Source organism: Pristis pectinata, chromosome 16 (genome assembly GCF_009764475.1).
Source record: "Pristis pectinata isolate sPriPec2 chromosome 16, sPriPec2.1.pri, whole genome shotgun sequence".
In the NCBI taxonomy this organism is placed as follows: Eukaryota; Metazoa; Chordata; class Chondrichthyes; order Rhinopristiformes; family Pristidae; genus Pristis; species Pristis pectinata.
In genome coordinates, this window is record NC_067420.1 from 33693480 (window position 1) to 33719852 (window position 26373).

General features: G+C 41.0%; 1 protein-coding gene across 5 annotated transcripts in view; it reads right to left on the reverse strand.

Annotated features, from left to right (window-relative positions):
- mtg2 (mitochondrial ribosome-associated GTPase 2) overlaps positions 1 to 26373 on the reverse strand; it is a 46338-nt gene that overhangs the window by 1334 nt on the left and 18631 nt on the right. For 2 of the 5 annotated variants that reach the window (XM_052031649.1, XM_052031650.1), the window contains exons 7-10: positions 14991 to 15085; positions 12285 to 12408; positions 9289 to 9441; positions 479 to 661 (exon numbers count right to left, since the gene is read on the reverse strand). In XM_052031649.1, coding sequence (XP_051887609.1) covers positions 479 to 661; positions 9289 to 9441; positions 12285 to 12408; positions 14991 to 15085 — 555 coding nt within the window. Of the gene's footprint in view, positions 1 to 478; positions 662 to 9288; positions 9442 to 12284; positions 12409 to 14990; positions 15086 to 23297; positions 24430 to 26373 lie in introns of those variants that run through there. The other 3 variants (XM_052031651.1, XM_052031653.1, XM_052031652.1) reach the window with 3 other exon arrangements.

Below are 26373 nucleotides of genomic sequence, written 5' to 3' on the forward strand. Positions count from 1 at the left end.
GCATTGGCTGTTCAAATACCCACTTAGATAGCTAAATGTTGTGAGTATTCCAGAATCCAATCACCTTCTAGGTGAAAGAGGTCACCTCTAATACTCTTACACCTTATCCTGCACCTATGCCCTCTAATTTTAGATACCTCTGCTACTTACTATCTACCCTATCTCCAGCTGTCATACTCTCCATCAATCTCCTCCACTCCAGTCTCTCCTTGTAACTGAAATACTCTATCCCAGACAACATCCGGGTGAATCTCCTCTGCACCCTCTGCAGTGCAATCAAGTCCTGTCTACTTAGCCCTATCAGCAAATGCTCACAACCGGTGGGCTACCATTCACACGTAGTCAATGTCCTCAGCTGCGTGATAAAGGGGATTGTGAAACCAAAGTTAATGTTCATAGAATATCAGTTAATATTTTCAAGAAGTTACTTCAACCTGAAGTCTCAGTGTAGAACAGTCATTTTGCTTTCTCAGCTTACCCAACATGTACTCAATTAAGTTGTCCATATTGCCCACATGCTTGTTTGGGTATTCATCAAGTTCCATTGTTGGAGAGGTGACAATGGCCTGCACATTCTCTTTGTCTTCTGGCCACTGTCGAAGGTAGGTTGCATAAACACGGCGTTCCATGAATGGTTGTTGGACTAGAATAATCCTCTTCACTGGGGGAAAAAAATGGAAAATCCACAGCACATTTCTGGGCAATTTGCATTTATATAATCCTTTTTAAAAGTAGCAGTGTGCTTCACTGAGGCAAAAATGGGCACAAAGAGAAAGGAGCTAATGGATTTCTACGATCATGGGTTTTGGTTTTAAAAAGGCAAGTGAAAAGACTCAAGACTTGGCATCATGGTGTGGTTTGAAAAGAACATTTCAGAATGTGGCAGCAGGATGATTCAAGACCCCTTGACCATGATTGGAACAGAGGGAGAGAGATGGAAGGAGTGAGTAAGAGAGATAAAGAAAGAGGGAGAAATGTAAAAGCCTATATCTGAAGGGTGGATGGTTTGTGTTACAACATGAAATTACAAGATATAAAGGGCTTGGATGCTCTTGGAGATGGGCAATGATTCCTCAGTGTAAGTCTGGATTAAATGACTATTATTCTAATGGAATGAATTGGACAAAAACCACTATGATGCTGGAGGAACTCAGCAGGCCAGGCAGCATCCGTGGAGAAAAGCAGGCGGTCAATGTTTCGGGTCAGCATCGTTCTTCAGGACTAAAGATAGGAAAAGGGGAAGCCCGATATATAGGAGGGAAAAGCAGAGCAGTGATAGGTGGACAAAAGAGGGGAGGCGGGGTGGGCACAGGGTGGTGATGGGTAGATGCAGGTAAGAGATAGTGATAGGCAGGTGTGGGGGAGGAGGGGAGAGCAGATCCACTGGGGGATGGGTCAAAGGTAGGGAGGGAGGGAGAAAAAAGGAATTGGAACTATTTTTAAAAATAATTGTTAGAAATTCAGAAACATTAACCCATTGTAGCTATGAAACATTGTCCTGAGTAAATGGACATCCAACACCTTTCAGGTGGCGATGCATTCATGTAACATGGGATGAGGTATACGACAAGATGACCATGTTGTAATGTGTTATTAATAGTAATCTAAGAACTAATAACAGTGTTCATTTTCCTACTAAGCAATGCTATCAATCTACCCAAATTACAGAATTAAAGCTTTTCGCAGTGATTTGCTTTCACTCAAGTCTTCTTGTTCCATTTCACTTACTAACATTTTGAAACTGTGTTAGTCCCTTCTCTTTATTTGCCATTCATTGTTTTACCAGACTTCATTGTCTGATGCAGTTTCAACAACTGCGTATCATTTGGGAATTTCTTTCAAACTTCTTCCAGAATTTCAATAGCCTGTTTCCACTCTGTTAAAGCCACCAATTGTTTCTGTGACAGCAGTCAATATATCCAACTCTTATCTTTAACATTTTTTCCATGATTTCAATTTGTTCATTCTCATATTGGGATTTGTTGACAAGGCAACTACATCCAAAATGTAATCCCATTGTTTGGGTGACAATAAGCCTACTGTGTAGGTCAAACATTTTTTTGTATTTTTGCTTTCTGGCCTTTAAAAGTCAATGTTACCTGTAGAATGAAAGTTGCACTGTAGCCTTGATAGCACTCACAGTTTTGATTTAAATACTTTTGTGCATTGAAGTACTGTACAACGTTATAATACAAAAATTACCAATTATCTCCTACAGGTCTGTGTGCATTACTGTCTGGACCCAAATAACCTATTGCAGGGATGCTAACCGATAATTCACAAATACATCATGTCCTGGGAATCTATTGGCTTTCGGTCCCATTAGTTTCTCCAAAAATCCTCAATTTCTAGAAAGATTCCCATAGAGTGAAAGTACTCAAATGTAACTCCACCAATTAATGGGAGGGAAAGAGAAAACGGGACTACAGGCCAATTAAACAATGGGATTACCTTTTTGGACATGGTGATCCTATCAATAAATCTCACAATGGGAATGCTCAGTAATAAGAGAAATGCTAGAATCTATTATTGAGGAAGTGGTCTCATGGGACGTAGAAAATAATAATAAAATTGGGCAGAGCCAACATGGATTTATGACAGGGAAGTCAAGTTTGACCAATCTATTAGAGTTTTTTGATGCTGTGGCAAGCAGAACTAATAAGGCAGAACCAGTGGTTGTGGTTTATTTTGACTTTCAGAAGGCTTTGATAAGATACAACACCAGAGATTATTAAACAAAATTAGAATACTTGGGACTGGGGATAATATACTGGCATGAACTGAAGAATGGCAAACATAGAAACCAGAGAGTAGGAACACATAGGTCATTTTTGGGTTGGTAAACTATAACTATTAGCATGTAGTAGGAATCAGTGCAGAGGCTGTACAGAATCTGTATCATTGATTTAGATGAAGAACAAATTGCACAATATCGAAGTTTCCTAATGTTACAAAGTTGGATGGGAGTGGGAGTTGTGAGAGAGATACAGGAAGCCTTCAAGGGGTTTAGACTTGTTAAGTGAATGGGTGTGGACATGGCAAATAGAGTATAATGTGGAAAAATGAAAGTCATCCACATTGGTAGAAAAATAGAAAGGCAAAAGAATTTTAAGTGGTGAGGCTCTGAAAGATGTTAGGTGTTCAGAGGGACTTGGGTGGCTTTGTACACGGATCACTGAGAGTTAACATGCAGGTAGAACAAGCATTGAGGAAGGCAATTGATAAGTTGCCCCCTATTGCAAGAGAAAAGACATCTCAATACAATTATATAGGGCCCTTATGAGATGGCAATGGAATATAAGTCTGGTCTCCCTACCTACCTAATGAAGGGTGTCCTTAAGATAGAGGCAGGTCAACAAAGGTTGATTCTTGGGTAGGGAGGGGAGGGGGAAATTCTCCAAAGTGGACAGATTAAGCAGATTGAGTTCAGAAAAATGAGGGGTGATCTCATTGAAACATATGGGACTTAACAGATGCACAGATGATGTTTCCTTTAGCTGGGGTGTCTAGAATAAGGGCTCACAGTCTCAAAATAAGGGGTCAGCCATTTAGAACTGAGAGAAAGAGAATCTTTGGAATTCACTACCTAAGAAAGCTGTGGGGGTTCCACTGTCGAGTATAGTCAAGCTGGAGATTGATAGATTTTTGGACGTTAAGAGAATCAAGGGATATGGGGTTAGTGCAGGAAAGCCGTGCTGAGGTAAAAGATCAGCATGTTCTTATTGGAAGGCAGGGCAGGTGCAAGGAGCAAAATGGCCTACTCCTGCTTCCGTCCATTGCATTCTTATTCCCATTACATTCCACTCCATGACCGACATCAGAGGTTTCCAAACTATCTACCCCTTAGGGTACACAGACTATCTCAGTGGAGATAGGCAGCAGATTATTTTGGTTTACATGTGTGTGTTTGAATTATCACCAGAGACTCAGATAACTCATAGTAGGACATTGCAAAGCTGTCAACAAAGCAGTTTTCTCCACTGGATCACTCAGTGTTGACACTCACACTCCTCATGGATAAACTTACATGATCTATTATCAACAAGAAGGATAACAGTTTCTCAACACAGCTCAACCAACAGTTCAAACCAACAGCCCTTGTTGTCCTTGATTTGAGAGCAGCATGGAAATGTTTTAAAATCACCGTGTGCTCTCAATGGCAGCTCCAGTCAGGCATGCTGTTTGCAGTATACTCTAGTGATAAAAAGAATCGGGTTTAAAATGCGTAGTGGAAGACATAATGACTTAAACTTGTGCATGAATAATTTTTTTTGGACAAAGTTTGCTGCATGTTATTTAGAGATGTGATCTTCTATGAACACTTATCCACACATTTCTTATTCAGTCCTGTGCAACATCTGGTTTGCCATTCTGTGAGTCTCTTTGTGACTCTACAACACAACAGTAGCGAAGAGAAAGCACAGGAAATGGGGGTACAAATTTTATTTATTAAAAATAATGGGTTCCCAGGGGTTCAATGAACATCCAGCTCAAAGACTGGCATTTAGATATGTAAAGTTCCAAGTCTGATCCCCAAGTCTTTGCCATTGCCTAATGTCAAAGAGGCAGTATTGTTGATATTTTCAGGTTAGGAAGCAGGCAAATTTATGTCAGCCTTTAAAAAGATGAAGTAATGTAATGTTCGCACAGGTGATGAGTATAAAAATGATTAATGAATGATATTAAATAGAAAAGAAAGGCATTTAAAACATAAAACATACACCAGTAAGGTACATGGGTGTCAGGTCAAGATGGAAGTGGGTACAGAATAAAAAAGGTTTGGGAACATCTGAGGTATACCGTACACTTTAAAAAGAAAGACCTGGTTCTTTTAAATTAACTCTACATTACGTGCTGAAGGATGCAGAAAATATATGATGAGACTTCTTATTCAACCTGGAACTGCTCTATGCCAAAGAAGCACCACATCTACCAGATTTTATAACCATTATCTATCTGGCAGTCCTGGTTAAATATCCTAATTAAGACATGCCAAAACACAATCAATATAACAAGGACTACAATTAAAATATTCCATTTTCTTTGTATATTTGATGCACAGATATGCAATTTTGTAAACTCAAAAGTCTACTTCTATCTCTAAACAATTACTAATGTGCAAGTTTTTCCATTAACTTCAAATAATATATCTCGGCAGAGGAACGAAACTTAAAGTGCTACACACGTGTAAATTTTGGAACTGCTTTCTGCCAGTCACTCTAAATCATTTGTTCAGTTCTATTTTCTCTGCAGGAACTACAGAAGAATGTGTTGTGAGACAGTAGTGTAGCAGTTAACTTAACGTTATTACAGCACCAGCGAGCCGGGTTCAATTCCTGCCACCGTCTGTAAGGAGTTTGTACGTTCTCCCCATGTCTGCGTGGGTTTCCTCCAGGTACTCCGGTTTCCTCCCATGTTCCAAAGACGTACAGGTTAGGAAGTTGTGGGCATGCTACGTTGGCGCTGGAAGCGTAGCGACACTTGCGGACTACCCCCAGAACACTCTATGCAAAAAGACTGTGTGTTTCGAGGTACATGTGACTAATAAAGATATCTTAAAAAAATCTTTTAAAAAATTGATTAAGATGAGCCCTTGGCAGCTTTGGAACATTTTCCTGCTCTTGGTCAACCTTTGTCCATGCCAATACTTGGCTTTGTAGGTGATCAAAAACTGTAGATCCTGGAAATCTGAAATAAACAGAAAATGCTGGAAACTCAGCAGGTGAGGCAGCATCTGTGAACAGAGAAACAGGGTAGTGTTTCCGATTAAAGATCCTTCATCAGATCTGGGCACCTGGGAAAAGAAGTCAGTTTTAAGTTGCAAGGAGAGGGTGAGGCCATGATTGCTAGGGTGATCTCATTCATGGAAATGTCTGATGAAAAGATTAATGAATGCATTTAGAGGGAAATAAAACAAGAGGCCATGAAAAAGAGGCAAAATGCAGCTCAGAGCTGTTGCTGAAACTGGAAACCTAAAGGAGAATGTTGGAATTGCCCAGCAGATCAAAGAGTGTCTATGAAGAGAAAAAAAACTCAGCTCTCTGTGCACAGATGCTGCCTGGCCTGCCAAGTGTTTCAGGGCTTTGTGTTTTTAATTTTAGTGTCATGGAATTTTCTCTGAAGGAAGATATCAAATGAAAATCTCTTAGATTCTCCACACCTTTGTAGCAAATTGGAAACAGCAACGCCTTCTGAGGTGAGATGAATGACTTCCACCACTTTCACAGAGGATTGCAATGAACAATTTGCTATTAAGCTAAGGGTGCCATTACAATCCCCAACAGCAGAATTCTTTCTCTGAGTGTTAAAGATTCTTGAATGTTCAATTTTTTTGTATTGAACTTTGTGCCCATCTTTGAAAGTGTTGCAGGATCCTGGCTTGTGTCTTCCATAACTAAGTTTTCTCTAACAATCAAACATTAAGAAATCTTTAAAGATTGGGAACTAGGTGGCTTTGTGCACTGGTTTTCAAAGTGGTGGTCACAACATGTTAAAAAATGGGGACCAAAACTGATTTTATTCATTGCTCGACCCCACACAGAAGAGCCAGAGAGAATGTGAGCAACCTACACATGTGACACTGAAACATACAGTACATGAGATATTATGTTCTTATGATACAGCCTTTTAGGATTTAACCAAAGTGCTTTGACTGCACCTACAATTAGATTTATAATTAACTAGTTATTATTATCGGGTCATGTGAGTTAACCATTTGGTTAAAGTGGGTTGCCTGAAAAAAAGTGGTTAGTGAGTTACATAGAAACATAAAAAAAAGAGCAAGAGGAGGCCATTCAGCCCTTCGAGCCTGTTCCCATTATTCATACTGATCATGGCGGAGCACTCATCTCAAAACTATTTCCCAATTCTCTTCCCGCAATCCTCGAAGCCTTTTCCACCTAGATATTTACCCATCTCTTTCTTAAATACATCCAGTGATTTGGCTCCTACAGCCCTCTGTCATAACGAATTCTACAGGTTCACCACCTTCTGCATGAAGCAATTTTCTCCCTGTCTTGCTTGTGATCTCTCATTCAAGAACCCCCCCAATCAAGAATGCACCCTTCTCACATGCAGTCTGTCAATCCAGTAAGAATTCTGTCTCTCGCCTCTCATTCGACTGAGCTCTAATGAATGCAAACTTAGTTGTGTAATGTGGCAGTCCCACCATGCCAGGAATCAGTCTGGCAAACCTTATGCACCAACCATTCATGCACCATTTTATCAAAAGCTTTCTGAAAACCACTTCCACTGTTTTTTTCTCTATCTATTTTACCAGTTATTCCCTCAAAAAAACTCCAGTAATTTTGTCAAGTACAATTTCCCTACCAGAAATCCATGCTGATTTTGTCTAAGCCTATTGATATTTTTCAAATATCCTGTTATCTCATCCTTCATAATCGGCACCCATAATGTGAGGGTTAGACGTGATTCCTTCATCTGTGAAATTAAGAATCAGATATCCTTTGTAATCTGTGTGGCAACCATTGAGAGCTGAGGTTAGGTGGTCTCCGTGTAGTTCCTTGGGACATGTTGTGATGGACCATTGATATTATGGTGCCTCAAGTTCACCAACTAAGCTGACAACTGGCCTTTCAGAAAGTAAGAAAAAAGCATATGGTGCAATCAAGATAAAAATGTCTAAATAGTTTCAACTGTCCAACCATTTACCATCACATATCAAAAACCCCAAGAATCTAGTCCTGCAGCAGTAAACTGGTCAAGAGGAAATCAATAATTACAATAGGATGCAAAATTTCAACAACTGTTGAGCTTAATGAACTAAGGCAGGGTCTCAGAACAAGGGTCCAGTGGAGTTATTCTTAACTTATTTCATTTAATAAAAGCAACAAAGATAAGCCCAATATAGTCTGTCACGACATGGAGGAAGGTGTCCTAGAGTCATGGAGTTATATAGCACAGAAACAGGCCCTTAGGCCCACCATGTCCATGCCAACCATCAAGTACCCACCTACGCTAATCCTATCTGCCAGCCCTCGGTCTGTAGCCTTCTATGCCTCGGTAAATTCAGTGCTCATTCAGATACTTTTTAAATGTAGTGAGAGGACCTGGCTCCACCACCTTCTCAGGCAGAGTGTTCCGGATTGCAACCACCCTCAGGGTGAATTTTTTTTCCCCTCAAATTCCTTCTAACCCTCTTACTCCTTGCTTTAAACCTATGCCCCCTGTCTTCTTATATCTTAAGCACAATGAAACCACAAACTTACTTATAAAAGGATTTACAATTCTGAAGTAATAGTTCACAAGGAAATGTTCTCTTTTCATGCCCTACAGACCTAATACACCATCACAACAGGGCTACTGTTTCAATGCACTTCATACCAGCTGATATAGTGGCCCGCCTTGACGAATTGGTGGTAATCTGTGACAACTATAGCTGGCTTTGTCCTTTAGGAACTGGAAAAAGGCCAGACCAGCCAAATCCATATAGGAGTCAGCAGAAAGAAGAGGCCAAGGCTCAGTAACCCTGATACATGTAAATGTACATGTTAAATTTGTATTCTGAAGGGCCCACACCAGTTTTGGGTGAGGCTTTGTACAAGGTAGAATTGGCCTTATCCACACGATAGTACTCAATGGTCTTTCCTTCACTTCCTCACACCACTACAGAGGGTGGAGATTGCCAAGGAGGTGCACTGGTAACCAATTAGGGATGTAATTGGAAGGAGGTGGGAGGCTGACAGGTACATAGACTGAGGAAGAGTGGCGTGGTGGGGAGATGATCCGAGAACTGGAGTAGACCTGAGATGATGGAGAGGGAGTGACGGTGGATGAAATGATTGGAAGGGGTTTTGGGGAGATGATCTGAGGACATTGGCTGGAAGAGAGAGGTAGTGGAAGCAATAAAATGTAAAGAGGAAGCTACCTATAAGATATCTTCAGGGGCAGGCCTTATAATTGATAGCAAAGTAAGCTTAAACCTACCGGTTAAATCCTAATTCAATGTTAATAGCCAATACCAATCACCTTGTACATGTGGCAGTATTTCATACGTCATCAACTAAACGATGTGATCTCCCCGCCCATTCACAGACGTACAGAAGAACTGATGGCAAATTTGTAAGTGCTCTATCACGATTTTTAATAAAAGTCTAACATGAGGTGCATAACAATGTTGAGCTACAGGATAGACCTTTACAAGACTATAGTTGCCTATTGAGGAATGGAGAGCATCAAACCTTTGCATTACGCAATCCCATGAGATACATGTGCCAACCAAGAAGTCATCAATAACCGGGAATGATAAAAGCTCAGGCTGACATATACCTGGGATATCCTTTTCCTTCAGTGTTTGATATGCAAACCTTATGTTCTCGCCTGTATTTGTGGCCTTTTTTTCCAGTAGAATCTTGTCAACAGGAACTCCCAATTTAACTGCGGTTTCGGCAAAAATGTCTGCCTCCGGTTGATGCCATACTCCTGTTTGTAGCAGCCATAGTTAAATTAGTGAAGAAAATTTACAACTCACTTCAACAATGAGGAAATAGATAATTGCATCATCCATCAGCTATTCTCACCACTACTGCATATTAACATATAAATGAGGAGCAGGAGTAGGCCACTCGGCCCTTCAACCCTGCTCTACCATTCAATATGATCAAGGTTGATTTGATTGTCACCTAAACTCCATATACCCCTTCATCCACTCAATGCTTATCAAGGACATCTCTACCTTAAAAACATGCTTCAAAAATATTCGATGACTTTGCTTCCATTGCCCTATGAAGAAGAGAATGTCAAAGTCTCATCTTAAATCTATAATTTTCAGTGAATGACCCCTAGATCTAGATTCTCCAATCTTCCACTGTCGCAAACATTTTTGTGTAAAATTCAGAACTATTGCCATAGTACAAATATATGGTAGCTTATATCAGTTGCTGAAATTCAATACAACATAGCAAGTAAGGCATATCTTTGAATTATATTGACAGAAAGCATTTGTATTGATATAGCACCTTTCACTTAGTAAAATGGGCAAATGCTTCCCAGGAATTTAATAAGGTAGTGATCCTGTCAATAGATTTACCAGACTTCACAGATGTAAATGTTCAAGAGTTTAACCATCAATGTAGATACTGCATAAAATTGTGCATGTTATAGATGCATGGCATTTACAATGTAGAGTTAACAATGGTCAATTCATTACTGTAAATCTATTATGAAGTAATTAAGACACCAAAAATGGAAAGAACGAACTTAGCGCTATGGCATATTGCAGGGCCTTGGAACATGCTTGATCACTTTACAGTCAGTGAAACATGTTTGAAAAGCGGTTACAGTTGTAATGCAGTGAAACAGAGGCAATTAACTTGTGAACCACAATGTTCTACAATCAGCATGGTCACAGAGGAGTGGGTCATCTGTGTTTGGTCTTGTCAGGGGATAAATATTGTCTGGGACACAGTATATTTTTTTTTGCCAAACACTGCCATGTGATCTTTTATATCTCCACATGAGCCAGCATATAGCACATCTATTTTAATCTTAATTTTAATGACAGTACCTTCCCCAAGAACTGTATATAAATGCCAGCTTAAGTTACATTCTTAAATGTCAGGCATGGTATTTCAACCCACTACCTTCTGAATCAGAGGTGAGAATGTAACCAAAAGTTGACACCTACATAATTAGCAGGTACGCTGCAGAAAACGTAACATTAAGTGTTAATTAAAATAGAATCCCACATTAATTCTAGTATTTTGGCAGTTATTGATTTTAAATATTGTAATTGATAAAATTAACTGATTATCAACTTTAGAAATCTCCAAAATTATCCCAGAGGGATAAGTAAAGAATTTGATGAAATGAGAATGCTTGTGAAATTCTCATCCATTCTGTGAGTATGACTCAGGGTTGCCTGGGGTTCTTTGACACAGCAGTTGCTGAAAAGCTTTGAGGAGTATTGATTTCGGAGTGAAAATTTATTCTTACAATTTGGTATGCAAGATCATCCATAAACTCTTCAAGACAAAACATTGATACTTTCTAACTTAAAACTTTTCTTCAGTTGAATAACATTAGAACATGCAAGGCCATTTCCACTATTCTTAAATCTCACTGATGCTCAGACACATTTAGAAACTGTTGTCAGTATAAATAATTTAAACAATCAAATATTAATTAAAGATTAAACATTAATAGAGACACAGGGGACCGTAGATGCTGGAATTTGGAGCAACACACAAAGTGCTGGAGGAACTCAGCGGGTCAGGCAGCATCTGTGGAGGGAAATGAACTGTTGACATTTCGGGTCTAGACCCTTCATCTGGATCTGAAGTCCAGATGAAGGGTCTTGACCTGAAATGTTGACTGTCCATTTCCCTCCATAGATGCTGCCTGACCCACTGAGTTCCTCCAGTGCTTTGTGTGTTGCTGTTAAGCATTAATAAATTCATTTAAGTATACATTCAACTTCTGTAAATTTTATAATTCATTTATTAACATCCATATTCATTAAGTTAAAAACATACCACTTACTTTCATTTACCTTTTTAATGAAGCTCAGTGACCACATCCAAATAACTAGGGCTCTGCTGGATGTGTCAGCTATGGCTAGCGTACAGCTGAGGGGTCAGGTACAAGATGCATCCACCCATCAGTTCAATACTTTATAGCAACAAGCTAGAACTCAGTGCTAAATCTGAGGGCAGAGAGAGTGGTCAAGTGCCCTGTATTTGACATCCAGCATATTCCTTAATTGCACTCTGTAGTGTGAAAATCCAGAATGTGTTGAACTGCTGACTAGACCTAGCCAGTGGCTCCCTGTGGAACTCCCAAAGAGCTGCCAACATGATTAAGCCCAGAGTTCCTACAATGCAGCAAGAAAACTGAGTGAAAATTCATTTGCTTTTTCTTTCTTCTGCTGTTTGGATGTCAGCATCACCAGCATAGATTCATAAAGTTATACAGCAAAGTTATTCGGCCCAACTCGTCCATGCTGACCAAAGTGCCTTCCCCAGAAAGACCAAGATTTCTTGCCAATCCCTAACTATCCTTGACAACATGGTGGTGAGCTATCTCCTTGATCCACTGCAGTACTTCCAGTGTTAGTTTTCCTGTGTGTTATTGGATGCAGATTTCCAAGGACGACGAGGGAACATTGATGCATTTCCAAATCAGGAAGATGCAGAGGGGAACCTGCAATATCACATTTTGAACTACGGCCAAAAAAAATTGCAGAAACGTAAGAAAAAAAATGCCATACTGTTGTGCTACAGAAATACTATTTTATTGGAATATAATTTAGTAATATGCCTTCTTACCTACTGTATGGTTTCCCAGGTAACCAGTAAATAGTATCAGCGGAGCCCAATCTTCCAGATAAAGATCTGCAGCTCTTTCAGCCACTCGAATGTCATGGCATCCCAGGCCTATAATTATGTCACTCTGGAAAAACAAAGACTCTCAGACAGCCGACTTGCACTTACCAGTAAGCATTCTCCACAGCAATTGTGAATGGTAACAACACAAATTATGAATACGTTATCAGGAAACCAAATTAAGGTGCAAAGAAAAGAATAAATATTAATCTGTGTGTATCAGGGCTGAAAATTTCACCTATCAATTTATAAAAACAAGTTAGTTTCTCAACTGGTTTGCTGAATCAGTCTACTGAGTCTCATTCTGTTTTTCTGTTGCCTCTAATACTTTGCAGTGTGCAGTGCTTCTTTCCACCACTTTCCCACTAAGGTGCATTTTCTTATGGGCAGAGTAACATAATGTATCAATGAGCTGAAGTAAAAAGATAATGCCGGAAACACTCAGCAGGGCAGGCAGCATCTATGGAAAGAGAAATAGTTAGTGTTTCAGGTCAAAGACTTCAACCTGAAACATTAACTATTTCTCTTTCCACAGATGCTGCCTGACCTGCTGGGTTTTTCCAGCATTTTCTGTTTTTATTTCAGGTATCCAGTGTCTGCGTTTTTTTTCGATTTGAGTCAATAAGCTATCCTTTTGCTTCTGGTGTGAATTCTGTCCAATGATGTTGACCATATGAAGAGCTGTTCCCTCTTACAGAATTCTATATGAACTTTCAACTAAGTACCTCCACAGATAATGGGAGTCACAGCATAAAAATGGTCATATTTTGACACAAAGTAATTCTTCTCCATGTATCACACCACAAGCTCACTTCAGGAAACTACCTATCACTTGCTTGTGATTCTCCAGTGTGATACTGCAAAACAGAAAAACCAAAATAAGCATAACCATGTGACTGCCTTGCAGAGCACCTGTGCTCTGTCTGCAATGCCTATCTTGAGCTTCCAGCGCATGTCACTTCAACTCCGCTTCCTGTTCCCACACTGACCTGTTTGTCCTCGGCCTTCTTCACTGCCACAGTAAGGCTAAATGTAAACTAGAGGAACAGCATCTCATATTCCACTTGTGTAGGTCCACAGCCCAATGGTACAAACATTGAACTTTCCAGTTGCAGGTAACCCACCTCCTGTGTCCACTTAGGGTCTCTTTCCCTTTGTTCACCTTTCCTATCCCTCCTTCCCTTCCTGTTACCCTCCCCCATCTGGTTCATCTGCCCATCATCCCTCCCTTATCAAGTTCCACTGATCGCCTACCAGCCTCCGTCGCAACACTTCACCCTCTCCCTGGCTCTGTCTGTCCATCATCCCCACCCACCTCACCTGGTTCCACCTATCACCTTCCAGCCTCTTGTCTCACTCCTCCCTCTCACTTCTATATCCTGGCCGTCAGCTCTCTGCACTCTCAGTCCTGATGCAGGATCTCAAGCCGAAATATCGACCATCACTTTGCCTCCACCCTTGTTGCTCGACCTGCTGAGGTCTTCCAGCGTTTGCTGTTTGCTCCAGATTCGAGCGTCTGCAGTTCCTTGTGTCTCCAAAATAAAACCTTCCTTCTAGGTCGGTGACATAACTCAAATAGGCAGGTGCACGTGATGGAGATGCCAAGCTGGTGCTTAAGTTGCTAAAGTGGAGCTGAGGTACATGAGAGTATTGCTACCCTTGGCTTCAGACTCATGTTGTTCCTGAGCTGTGAACCCACAACATTGCAACTGCAAAGAGTTGTGGACACAGCTCAGCACATGACGGAAACCATCCTGCCCCCCATGGGCACTTCTTGCTGCCTCGGTTCATCCTCCCCTCCATGGGATCTGTCTACACTCCTTGCTGCCTCAGTAAAGCAGCCAACATAACCAAAGACCCCACGTACCCTGAACATTCTCGCTTCTCCCCCCTCCCATCAGGCAGAAGATACAAGCCTGAAAGCACATACCACCAGGCTCAAGGACAGCTTCAATCCCGTTGTTATAAGACTATTGAACGATCCCCTAGTACGATAAGGTGGACTCTTGACCTCATAATCTACCTTGTTATGGCCTTGCACCTTGTTGTCTGCCTGCACTGCACTCTCTCTGTAACTGTAAAACTTTATACTGCATTCTGTTATTGTTTTCCCTTATACTACCTCAATGCACTGTTGTAATGAATTGATCGGTATGGATGGCATGCAAAACTAAGCTTTTCACTGTACCTCGGTACATGTGACAATAATAAACCAATTTACCAATTAATAAAGTAGACAAGTATTTCTCCTGCCAGCATCAATCTCTCTCAGCACAAAAATATCAGGTAAGCCTCCCCTTATGGGACCAACTTTGCCCATTTTTTGTCAATGAAAAGTTTTATTTACTGAGATACAACAGGGTCTTGCTTCTCCATTGGAAGGTACCTGAGGCAGGGTCAGAGATGGATAATGTCCTGGAGGCGGAAGAAGATGATCGTTGCGATGGACAGGTTGGAGGATTACAAACTCAGCACATAGTCAAGTAGCTTGGCAGGGTTGTGCAGTGTCTGTTTCAACCCAAGACCACAGCCATGATGGGGGATGGAAGCAGTGGTGAGCAAATGGAAGGGGTGAAGTAATTGCTACAACTAATCCTTTCTGTGATCTCTGTATGTCTTTCCTGCCAATCACGAGCAAAGCTCTCTTACCTTCACAAGAGGCTGTCCCAGTTTAAGGTAGTTCCATAAAACTTGTGCCCATTTTTTGCAGTCATTATCCATTCCACTCGCATCATCCCCATCAGCTGAAATATATTAAAAAAATGATATTTTCACGAGTTAATTGATAAGAAAGTGCAATTAGGTTCCACTCTTAGTGCAGCTGCTGGTGTCAGGTTAGTATGTGTGGAACACGATGAACAAACTTCAGATCCAAGTTATTCTGCCAACAGTCACATTGACACATAAGAACTCTGCATATGTACGCTTGTATGCATCTGTACTTCCCAGGGAGCCAATGGGGCTCAGAACAACAGTCTTTTATATTGAAAATAAGGAAGAAGAGTTTATAATGACAATCAATCTTCTGGAGGAACTCAGCGGGTCGAGGAATTGTCGATGTTTCGGGTCAAAACGCTGCACCGGGACAATTCCTTTCCCCCTACAGATGCTGCTCGACCCGCTGAGTTCCTCCAACAGATTGTTTGTTGCTCCAAACTCCAGAATCTGCAGTTTACATCTTTTGTCTCCAGTTTACAATGAACCTGGAAAGTCCAACAGACTACAGAGGAACTTCTAAAATATCGTTGGCTAACAGCTATAATGTATCTGAAGTCAATTCAAAATATGAGATGATTCCTGAAGAGAAATCACAAGAAATCCAAGCCGGCTGTGTCTACATTCCCAACACTACTTCTCAGTAGACAAAACCTGAAACAACACGTCCAAACCAAAGGTGCTTCAGCTTCGGAAGTACAGCAATGCTATTTAGGAATTCAGTTCAAGGAGGTGAAAATCCTCGTGGCCTGTCCTGTCCAGCATTTTAAGGGTTAAACTGATAGCTGAAAAGGATTTGAACCAGAATCTAAATCCATCCACCCCTCAAATCCAAATCTAAATTCAATCTTTAAATACAGATGTCTCTGTTTCATGGAGGAGCATGTTTGTTACTGCAGGAAGTCCACTGCCTCTCAACACATACCGTAACACATGGAACAGAATTTGCTGCCACGTGTGATTTTGTATTAAAAGTTCAAAGGCAATGAAACATCCGCATCTAAATGATAAATGACACGCTCCAGTAAATCAGATGCCGTCCATTGTGACAAAGAGATCTACCCCTCTTCTCCCCCTGAAATGTGAAAATAATGCTGGACACCGAATTCTTTTTCTCCTTTTAAACAAAACAGCCCAATCTTAAATAGTTGTTAAAAATCAGTACATTTAATAGTGAATTTGTGTCCGTTTGCATCGGTCTGCATTTATTCCAGAGGAAGGGATTTTGCTGAATGTCTGCAGTGCGCTGTGTGACAACCCTCCTCCCTTCCCCTTGTAATACACCCAAGTGTAAAACCAAAGTGATCCACGATTAGTGTGAAATGTGCGCATTTCATTATGAAAGAACAAAATCCGGAACAAGAACGCACGGGGCTGTTTACCTGGTCACTGGCTGGGATGGTGATGTAGGGCGCTGATTCCAAGGTGACTCCACACGGCCCGACCACAGCATGATCCCGGCCGCCCGGAGTAAAGGCAGCATCTGCTTGCGTTTGTTTGCATCAATAATTGTCATCTGACCTGTCAGTGAGCGGGGATGAGTTACCCCTGATTTCAGCTCTTCTCATTCAGCGCCGCCTGAGCCTCACGCCAGGAAATGTGGACCCTTTGGATGGAGGTGGGGGGAGATTTTAATGGGCGGGGGGGGGGGGGGGAGGAGGAAGGAGGGAATCTCAGCAGCAGAAATGCCTTATTTTTGGCCATTCAAACCTCTCCAGACATAGTAAGTGGAAACCAATTGAAACATTGACAAAACAGAAGTATCTTCAAAACCTTGTACAGGATGAATAAACCAAAAGATTGCAGTTGATGGAAATCTGACATAAAAGCAGAAAATGCTGGAAACACTCAGCAGGTCAGGCAGCTTCTGTGGAGAGAGAAAGAGCGAACATTTCAGGTGGGAGATTCTGATGAAGGATTTTCAGCCGGAAGCATTAACTCTGTTTCTCTCTCCACAGATGCTGCCTGATCTGCTGAGTTTTTCCAGCATTTTCGGTCTGCAATCCCAAAATGTCAACAAATAAAATAGAAATCCTATGGGACTACATTTGTGGAGAAAGGGTATATACAAATCTTGTTTCATTTAAACTATTTACATCATTGTGTTGTATTTTGCAAGGTATTTTAAACTCACATTTGGGTTTGACCAAGAGAGGCAGAATCAGGGGAGAGTTGATGAGAATGTGGGGAGAATAAAATGGGTTAGAGTAGGATGAGTATAAATGGGTGTTTGATAATTGGTGTGAACTCGGTGGCTAAGGGATCTGTATCCATGCTTACTTCTCTAGACATTAAGGATTTTTTTGTGATAGATGTGTGTTTGTCTCCAATTTTGCTTGTGTCCTTGCTTAATTGCCATTGGACTTTCAAAATAGAAGCTTGCGGAATTGCAGAAAGACCTGGATACAAATTTGGGGAAGAGATGGAAAGCAAGGTCATGTCAAATATTTTTCAGACCAGAGGGGAACAGAGGTATCCATCCCAGCCACTCACCACCCAGGAATCTGTTTTCTGCATCATTTGCTCTTTCTGATTAAATTAATGACCCTGAATGAGAAACAAGGGACACTGAGTTTGGTATTGGTATTGGTTTATTATTGTCACTTGTACTGAGGTACAGTGAAAAACTTGTCTTGCATACCGATCGTACAGATCAATTCATTACACAGTGCAGTTACATTGACTTAGTACAGAGTGCATTGATGTAGTACAGGTGAAAACAATAACAGGTTTACTGTTATGGAAACAACAGTGACTGGAGAAAGTCTTCAGGAGGGATAGAGGGACTGGGAAATGGACAGACAGGGTGGTTAGTGACATCTTATGTAGAAAATGCAATGTGGTGCTTTTTGGGAGGATGGATAGGAAGAAGTGGGTATCGACCAAATGGTATAATTTTACAATGAGTGCTGAGGGTAAATAAGTTTGTCTTCATAAAAATGAAATTCTCAACCTTATTCTTAAAAGGAAAAAGCACAAAAGAAGGTACATTAAATCTTTATAAACTGGTCATTAGGCTCAACCAGGGTATTCATTTCTGGGCACCTCAAGGATATGGAGAAGAGTGCAATGATTTACCAGAATTATAATCAGGGATAATCACAGTAGTGTAGCGGTTAGCATAACACTATTATAGCGCCAGCAACCCAGATTCAATTCCGGCCACTGTCTGTAAGGAGTTTGTATGTTCTCCCTGTGTCTGCATGGGTTTTCTCCAACATTACAAAGACGTACAGGTTAGGAAGTTGTGGGCATGCTACGTTGGCGCCGGAAGTGTGGCAAAACTTGCAGGCTGCCCCCAGAACACTCTACGCAAAAGATGTGTGTTTCGATGCACATGTGACTAATAAAGATATCTTATCAGTTAGTTGTGAATATGAGAGAAGCTCTGATTGAGTAGAGGGCAGATGGATTAGAAATGCTCAAAATGGTGAGGATTTTGTGAATAAAAATGGAGAAACTATTTCCACTCTGACAGGTGGGACATTAATCGAAGGACAAGATTTACAATGATTGATATAACTGATGTTTTTCTTAATTACCTGGCATGTTGTTTGATTTGCAGTGGCCAGCCTAAATGGATGGCAGAGCAGATTCAATAGTAACTTTGAAAGCTAAATAAAATTCCAGAGCTACGAGGGAAAGAAATGCAGAATGGGACAAGTTGGACAGGCCTGCACAAGCACAGTGGGTCAAATCATTTCTTTCTATGCTATATTCTTCTGTGATTTAAATGTTTTTGAATTTAAAAAAGATCTTCAGCACATTAATGTTTCTAATCCAGAGATACATTATATTCTGATAACTTTCCACGTTCCCTTTCTCTGCACCACATTGGATTTGTATAAATTGTACATTGCTATTTTCTTTTTTTCCTTTGTTTCATGCATTTTGTACTTCTTATTTGAAATTAATAAAAATATTGACAAAGAATTGTACATTGCTTTCACTTTTGCTCTAACATTTAAAATACTGTTACCTAGAAGTTAGATCCATTCACAGACATTGTTTGCATGCAAGTTGCATATATAAGTGGCTTTATCGGAGATAGAAAGTCACACCAGCAAACACATCTGGGTGAAATCTTCTGCATGGGAAAATTGACATGGATATTTCTGTGTGATCTTCACCTTAATGCAGTCTGGTGTCAGTTGCACACCTAATGATGCCACAGGTTGTGGAGAACATATTTCTTCCACTGCTGGCAGCCTTCGGGGATTTTTGGGGCAACCTATGGCCTTCATTGTTCATTCACAGAAAATCCAGGATCACATTGCGTAGGAATCAGAAGTGAAATGGCAATTAACAAATCTACAGTGGGGCATCAATATTGTGTATGTTGCATCTGCCAGCCACAGTTTTCAATGGTCAGCATAATGGAAAATGAATCAGAGGTGCTTCTTTCACTGAATATGGTTCTTTCGTGTGAATCAGTTCTGAGCTGCTGGCTGTGATCTCTGATCCCTTCAACAGCCCACACCTCACAGTAATTTGGGAGCACAGGATTCAATCAGACCACCTCCTGGGGATGTGATGATACACAGCTCATGTTCTCCACCCCCTCATTCACCATCACCTCCAAGGAAGCCTTTTCTGCAAGTGTACTCCATCTGCCATGCAGGGAGTTAGTTAAATTCTGCCTCATACAAGAACACATGAGGAAATAGGAGCAGGAGCCATCTAACCCCTCAAGCCTGCTCCATTTAGCATGATCAGGCTAATCTGTCCCAGGCATCAACTCTTCTTCTGTGCCAGTTCTAAAACTTATCTACCTCTCCTTTAGAAACCTCTAATGATCTGGCCTCCAGGTTAGAGAATTTCAGAGATTCACCGCCCTCTGTGAGAAGAAATTCCTACACATCCCAATTTTAAATGACTGCTTTCTTATCTTATAACTATGTTCCCTCATTCAAGACTCTCCCACTAGTGGTAACATTTCAACATCTAGCTTGTCATGGCCCCTAAGGAGCTTATACATTTCAAGCCCTATTCTTCTAAACTCCTAAGAATACAGATCTATTTTTTTTTTGCCATTGGTGATAGGACAACCCTCTCATCTCAGGAATTAGCCAAGTGAACCTCTTCTGGACTGTCTCCCATGCTTACCTTAAGGGGACCAAAACTATGTCCAGTACTCCAGGTGATGCCTCATCAGCACCTTGTCAACTGTAACAATATTTCTCTATTTCTAAACTCTACTCCCTTTGCAATAAATGCCACTATGCTATTTGCCTTCATAACTACTTGCTGTATGTTTGGCTAACCTTTTGCATTTTGTGCTCAAAAACACCTAGATCCCTCCTCTGCTCCCTCTCCCTCCTGTGCTCTACCATGCAACCTCTCTCCATAGAGATAACAGACTGCCTTTTGACTCCTCCTACCCAAGTGCATGACCTCACATTTTCCTGCATTAAACTCCGTTTGCCAGCGGTCGGGTGGCAGTGATGCAAGCAGCAATGCAGTCTGGATTTAGCTTTCATCTGGAATGGCATAGCTCCCATTTTAGTGCACTGTTCTGCCAGGAAAATGCCAGAGTGCTGCTTTTAGTGGATTTTAACCCAATGTCACAACATTTTTCAAGACATCCAAGTGGGCACTTATGCTACATGTAACACTGTAGAGAAGTCTTCCTATAGTTTTCCTATTTAAAGATGCTTGAAACTGCTTTCCAATTTACATTAATGCTCAATATGTGGCGCAAGTTCTGAGTCAGGCTCCAGTATGACTCACAGGCAGTAATTCGAGACTCCCTGGAGTTCCTATGCATTGCTTGAAATGAAAACCACAGGGCGTGCAATTCCAGCGCAGTGCCAAAATAAATGTTAAAACTGACTCAGGGATGACTCAGATCTCTCAGGCCCTTTTCCCCTAAATATAGTATTTATTGATGATGCAACCTACTATATAGTAAACAGTTAATTTACTCAGAAAGCAATCAAGTTAAAGTGAAGAAACAAATGACTTCCCCCAACAAAAGCAGGTAAATTTCTCCATAAAATTTGCAGTGAGTGGAAGATAGTTACATACAAAATAATGTGCATAAAATCAATCACAATCACTGACTTGTTCACAGCTCAAGCTCACTGACTTCAGCTTGTTCCACATGGTGCATTTCCCAATGACCTCCACTCTAGCCAGCTATAGTATCTGCACTATATCAAACCAATTTAAAGGTGCCATTGAAGTACAATCTTGTTATTGTTCCATCAGGTACGCCCAGCTGGAAAGGGTATGCATGGCTGGAACTCATTCAACCTTTACTGGGCTCAAGACAGTTTATAACAACTGCAATAATAAAGATTGTGCAGTAAAGAATTGACTTAGTGTAGCAGTTAGCATAAAACTATTACAGCGCCAGCGACCCAGGTTCAATTCCGGCCGCTGTCTGTAAGGAGTTTGTACGTTCTCCCCATGTTTGTGTGGGTTTCCTCCGGGTGCTCCAGTTTCCTCCCACATTCCAAAGACGTACAGGTTAGGAAGTTGTGGGCACGCTATGTTGGCGCTGGAAGCATTGCGACACCTGCGGGCTGGCCCCAGAACACTCTATGCAAAAGATGTGTTTCACTGTGTTTCGATGTACATGTGACTAATAAAAATATCTTACCTTACTTAGAGTTTAGATGATAGGGTGTATTTTAAGTAGAGAAATGTGCATGGTTAGAATTTAATATAACAACCTTACTTGAAAAGTTTAAAAAGGGTGGAATTTTTAAAGTTCATCCAGAAAAGTTTTTTGAGCCAGTACTAGATTATCCAATTAGAGAAGGGGCAGTACTGGATCTAGTGTTAGGTACTTTAACTGGGCAAGTGGCTGGTGGAAGGCTGATTTCATATCATAAGACAAAGCCTGGCAAAAGTAGACCAGGAGCAGTTACTTGTGAGGATTGGCAACTGGCTTTCAATTCAGAGAAGTGCAAGGTGTTGTATTTTAGTAAGTCAGAGTAGGGTAGGACTTGCACAGTGAATGGCAGGGCCCTAGAGAGTGTTGTGGAACACAGGGACCTAGGAGCACAAGTACATAGTTCGCTGAAAGTGGCATTACAGATAGGCAGGGTGGTGAAGAAGGTGTTTGGCATGCTGGCCTTCATCAGTCAGGGCATTGAATATAGGAGCTGGGATATTATGTTGCAGTTGTACAAGACATTGGTGAGGCCGCACTTGAAGTATCCTGTACAGTTTTGGTTACCCTGTAATAGGAAAGATGTCATTAAGCTGAAAGAAGTGCAAAGAAGATTTACGAGAATGTTGCCAGGATGTGTGGGACTGGTTTATAGGGAAAGGTTGGGCAGGCTAGGTCTTTATTCTTTGGAACATACGAGACTAAGTGAGGACCTTATAGATGTGTGTAAATTCATGAAGGGGATAGATAGGGTGAATGCACACAGTCTTTTTCCCAGGGAAAGGGAATAAACAACTAGAGGGCATAGGTTTAAGGTGAGAAGGGAAAGATTTAAAAGGACTTGAGGGGCAACTTCTTCATGCAGAGGGTGGTGCGTATATGGAATGAGCCGCCAGAGAAAGTAGTTGAGGCCGGTACAATAAGAACATTTAAATGACATTTGGATAAGTACATGGAAAAATTTAGAGGGATATGGCCAAATTGTGGGCACCTTGGTCGGCATGAATGAGTTGGGCCAAAGGACCCGTTTCCGTGCTGTATTACTCTGTGACTCTAACTGAGAGTCATTCAGAAATAAAAGTGAGCATTTAAGGCCAACCTGCTCTCTTATGGGTGGAAGGTGAGGACAACAAGTCTGGGGAAGCCTGGCCCCCAAGGGACCAGTGTTGTATCAAGAATCAGGACCCAAGTGGTGAATGACTCTTTAGACGAGGATAAAACCTTTTATATTGGAGCTACATAACAAGATAGCAAGAAAGAAATATGGTGCTGATGTACACAATATACAATCAGGAGAGGAAAGCCTGGGTGGTCAATCAGGAAAAGATGATGCAACCAATCACACACCCACAGTTGTGGACAATGAGGATAATGAGCAGGAGGTATGATTGCTGACAGAACTATAACCAGAAAAGCCAATCTAATCATCCAATTCAGGAAGGTATACTTGGCCCAGCTTGACTATCAGAGGAACATTTAGACACAACAATAATCAGCAAAGTTTGGGATCTGTGGGTGGAATATCTTCAATGATTTGAAAGTAGTTTAAATGATTGGTAATAGTGATGAAATTACTGATAGTATTTGTAGAAAGTATAAGAATTTATTTAAGGATCATTATGTTTCGTAAGTCAAAAAATTAAACTCTGACAGGTCCACTGGATTGGAAAGACTCAGTTCCCACAGCTTACCAGGAGAACAAAAATATACCACTACAATTTCTGCAATTCCCAAATAATAAATTCACTGCTGGTTCTGGTGAGATGTTGTGGAAAAAGATCACTGCCATACTTGGCTACGTTAACGATAACCGCACTTCAAAGTCAATCAATACATCTGACAATTCTGAGAGGCAGGTTGAGTCAATACAAAGCCAGACCATAATAAACAGAAATATTTACACAATCTACCAGTTACATAGGAACTGCTCTAAGGAAGGACCATGGTCTAGCTCACCTTTATTATCTTGATAATCACGATTCAACAATAACAATTGTTAGCTAATTAATCCCTCACTGTCATTGACAGACACGGAGGAGATGAGGAGCCTGTCCCTCTTTCCTATGATCCCACCCAAATGGGGGAGAGCTTTGAAAACCATGGGGTCAAAGACACCCACTCCTCCCAATCACATTTCAATTGTCAAATTCCATATCTCAAATTGCTCATCTGCTGCAATTTTCTTTGTAAAATGTATATGAATTTACCATGTTTCCAATGTGTCAAAATCCTGAAGATAGTCTATTCTTAAAGAGGAACATTATTCAAAGGGTCTTAAGACTTCACCAAATTCAGAACAAAGCAATCACATAACTTTTATTGACAAATTTAATAATTTATTTCCATAACAGTAATTTTACCATTTGACCGGTATGCAGCCATCAAGCTTGGTATCCTCCAGATATCCATCATAGAGTTCCCTGAGATGCATTAAAAGCTCTTCAATGTTTTCACCAGTAAGTGCAGACACGGGGATTATTCTACACTGCTTTACTTTTTCTTGAAGCAAAACAAAATTGGCTTTGGACTCTGGAAGGTCTATCTTGTTCCCAATGACACAAAATGGTCTCTCCAACAATCCTTTCTCATACTGCTCCAGTTCATACTTTAAATTTTCCAGCTGCTGCCAGGGCTCCACCGTTGACAGATCGAGCACAAATAGTAGAAAGCGGCAGCGTTCTATGTGTCTCAAGAAGGAAAGTCCCAGCCCTTTGTTTCTGTGGGCACCTCTGATGATTCCAGGAATATCTGCAACTACAGGAGGAGTATCTCCTTAAATACAGAACTTCATCCATCACAGAATAAGCTACTTTTACACTGAAAATCAAATGCAATTCTGCTTTAGTTACTATAAAGTCATAAAGAGATACAGCACAGAAACAGGTCCTTCGGCCCACTGAATCCGCACTGACCATCAACCACCCACTTAAACTAAACAAATGTTAATCCCTTTTACTTATTCTCTCCTCATTCCCATCAACTCCCCCCAGATTCTACCTACACACTAGGGTCAATCTACAGCTGCCAATCAATCTATCAATCTGCACATAAGATTAGATATCTTTATTAGTCACATGTACATCGAAACACACAGTGAAATGCATCTTTTTGCGCAGAGTGTTCTGGGGGCAGCCTGCAAGTGTCACTATGCTTCCGGTGCCTAACCCGTACGTCCTTGGAATGTGGGAGGAAACCGGAGCACCTGGAGGAAACCCACGCAGACACGGGGAGAACTTACAAACTCCTTAGAGACGACGGCTGGAATTGAACCCGGGTCGCTGGCGCTGTTATAGCGTTACACTAACCGCTACACTACTATGCCTACCCATCTTTGGGGATGTGGGTGAAAACTGAACCACCACAGGAAACCCACAGGTCACAGGGACAACGTGCAAACACCATACAGACAGCACCCGAGTCAGGATTGAACCCAGGTATCTGGTGCTGTAAGGCAGTGCAAGTACAATAGCAAATAATGACCTAGAAGTGCTGCATTTTAAGTTTTTAACTCAGAAACTGGTATAATCAAAACTTATAACAGATGTCTAAAAATCATATAGCAGTAAAAGGAAACTCTCTAGTTTTGTAAGATTTGGATGTTGAAACTCTCTTCTATTCCCTATGTCCTTTACGACATCAATGCCTTCAGCTCCAATCTCTCCCTAAACCTCTTTACCACACCACTTATCTAACCTGCTTTAAACTTGACATTTTGACCAAGCATTTGTTCACCTCATCTCTTCTAATTTTCTCTTCCTTTGGCTCAGTGTCAATTTCTTTGGTTGTTTACACTCCTGTGAAGCAGGTGGTACCTTTTACAAAATCTTGAACAGCCATGGGAAATTGTCTCCCTTAATCCCAGCCCAGAATATCACCTTATTATAAAGTAATAATGCTGGAAGATGGATCAGTCGACTTGTGAATGCTGTGGTGCAGTTAAGGAGGGTTCTGCAGTTCAAGGAGGGATGGTTGCTGACATCATTAGATCTTTGCCTGGGATAAATTTAGTGATATTGAAGCAAACTGCACTAAAGAACTGAACAAAACAAAAAGGAAAACTTTTCAGGAGCTCACACTGTGTGTGTCCCTAAGGTTCAAGAGCCAGTTCCTGGTGATTCCTGAGCCTCCTGGCTTTCTTGCCCAACATCAAAGTAAGCTCAGACCAGAATCTGCCCTGGACTGGCTTCTAGCAATGGAAGGGAGAAGGCACAGAAGGAACGGTAGTGAATAGAACTGATGGGATGTGGAGCTCTTAACAGAAAGTTGCCCTTGTAGGTCTCACTTTCGAGCAAAGGCTGACATGAGGTTTCGAACAGGTAAGTCAAACTTGCAGGTAATTACTACAACTCATTTGTGAGGATTTTCAAATGAATTGTGCCCATTTGGGCAAGTTACTAGGAAGCAAAGAGTATCCATAAAACTGTAAATCAAAAAAGTGCAGATGCTGAAAAACAAAATTACAGGAAACACTCGGGAGGTCAGGCAACATCTGCAGAAAGAAATAGAAAGTTAAAGTTTAGGCAAAGATCCTTCATCAGAACTGGGGGAAACAAAAAACTAAAGCTAACTTGTTTCTTCTCTCTTTCTAGTTCTGACAAAGGATTTTCTTTCCACGGATAATGCCTGACCTGCCGAGTATTTCCATAAGAATGAACCTCACCGAGCAGTTTAAACAGGGAAACAGATTTTTATGAATAA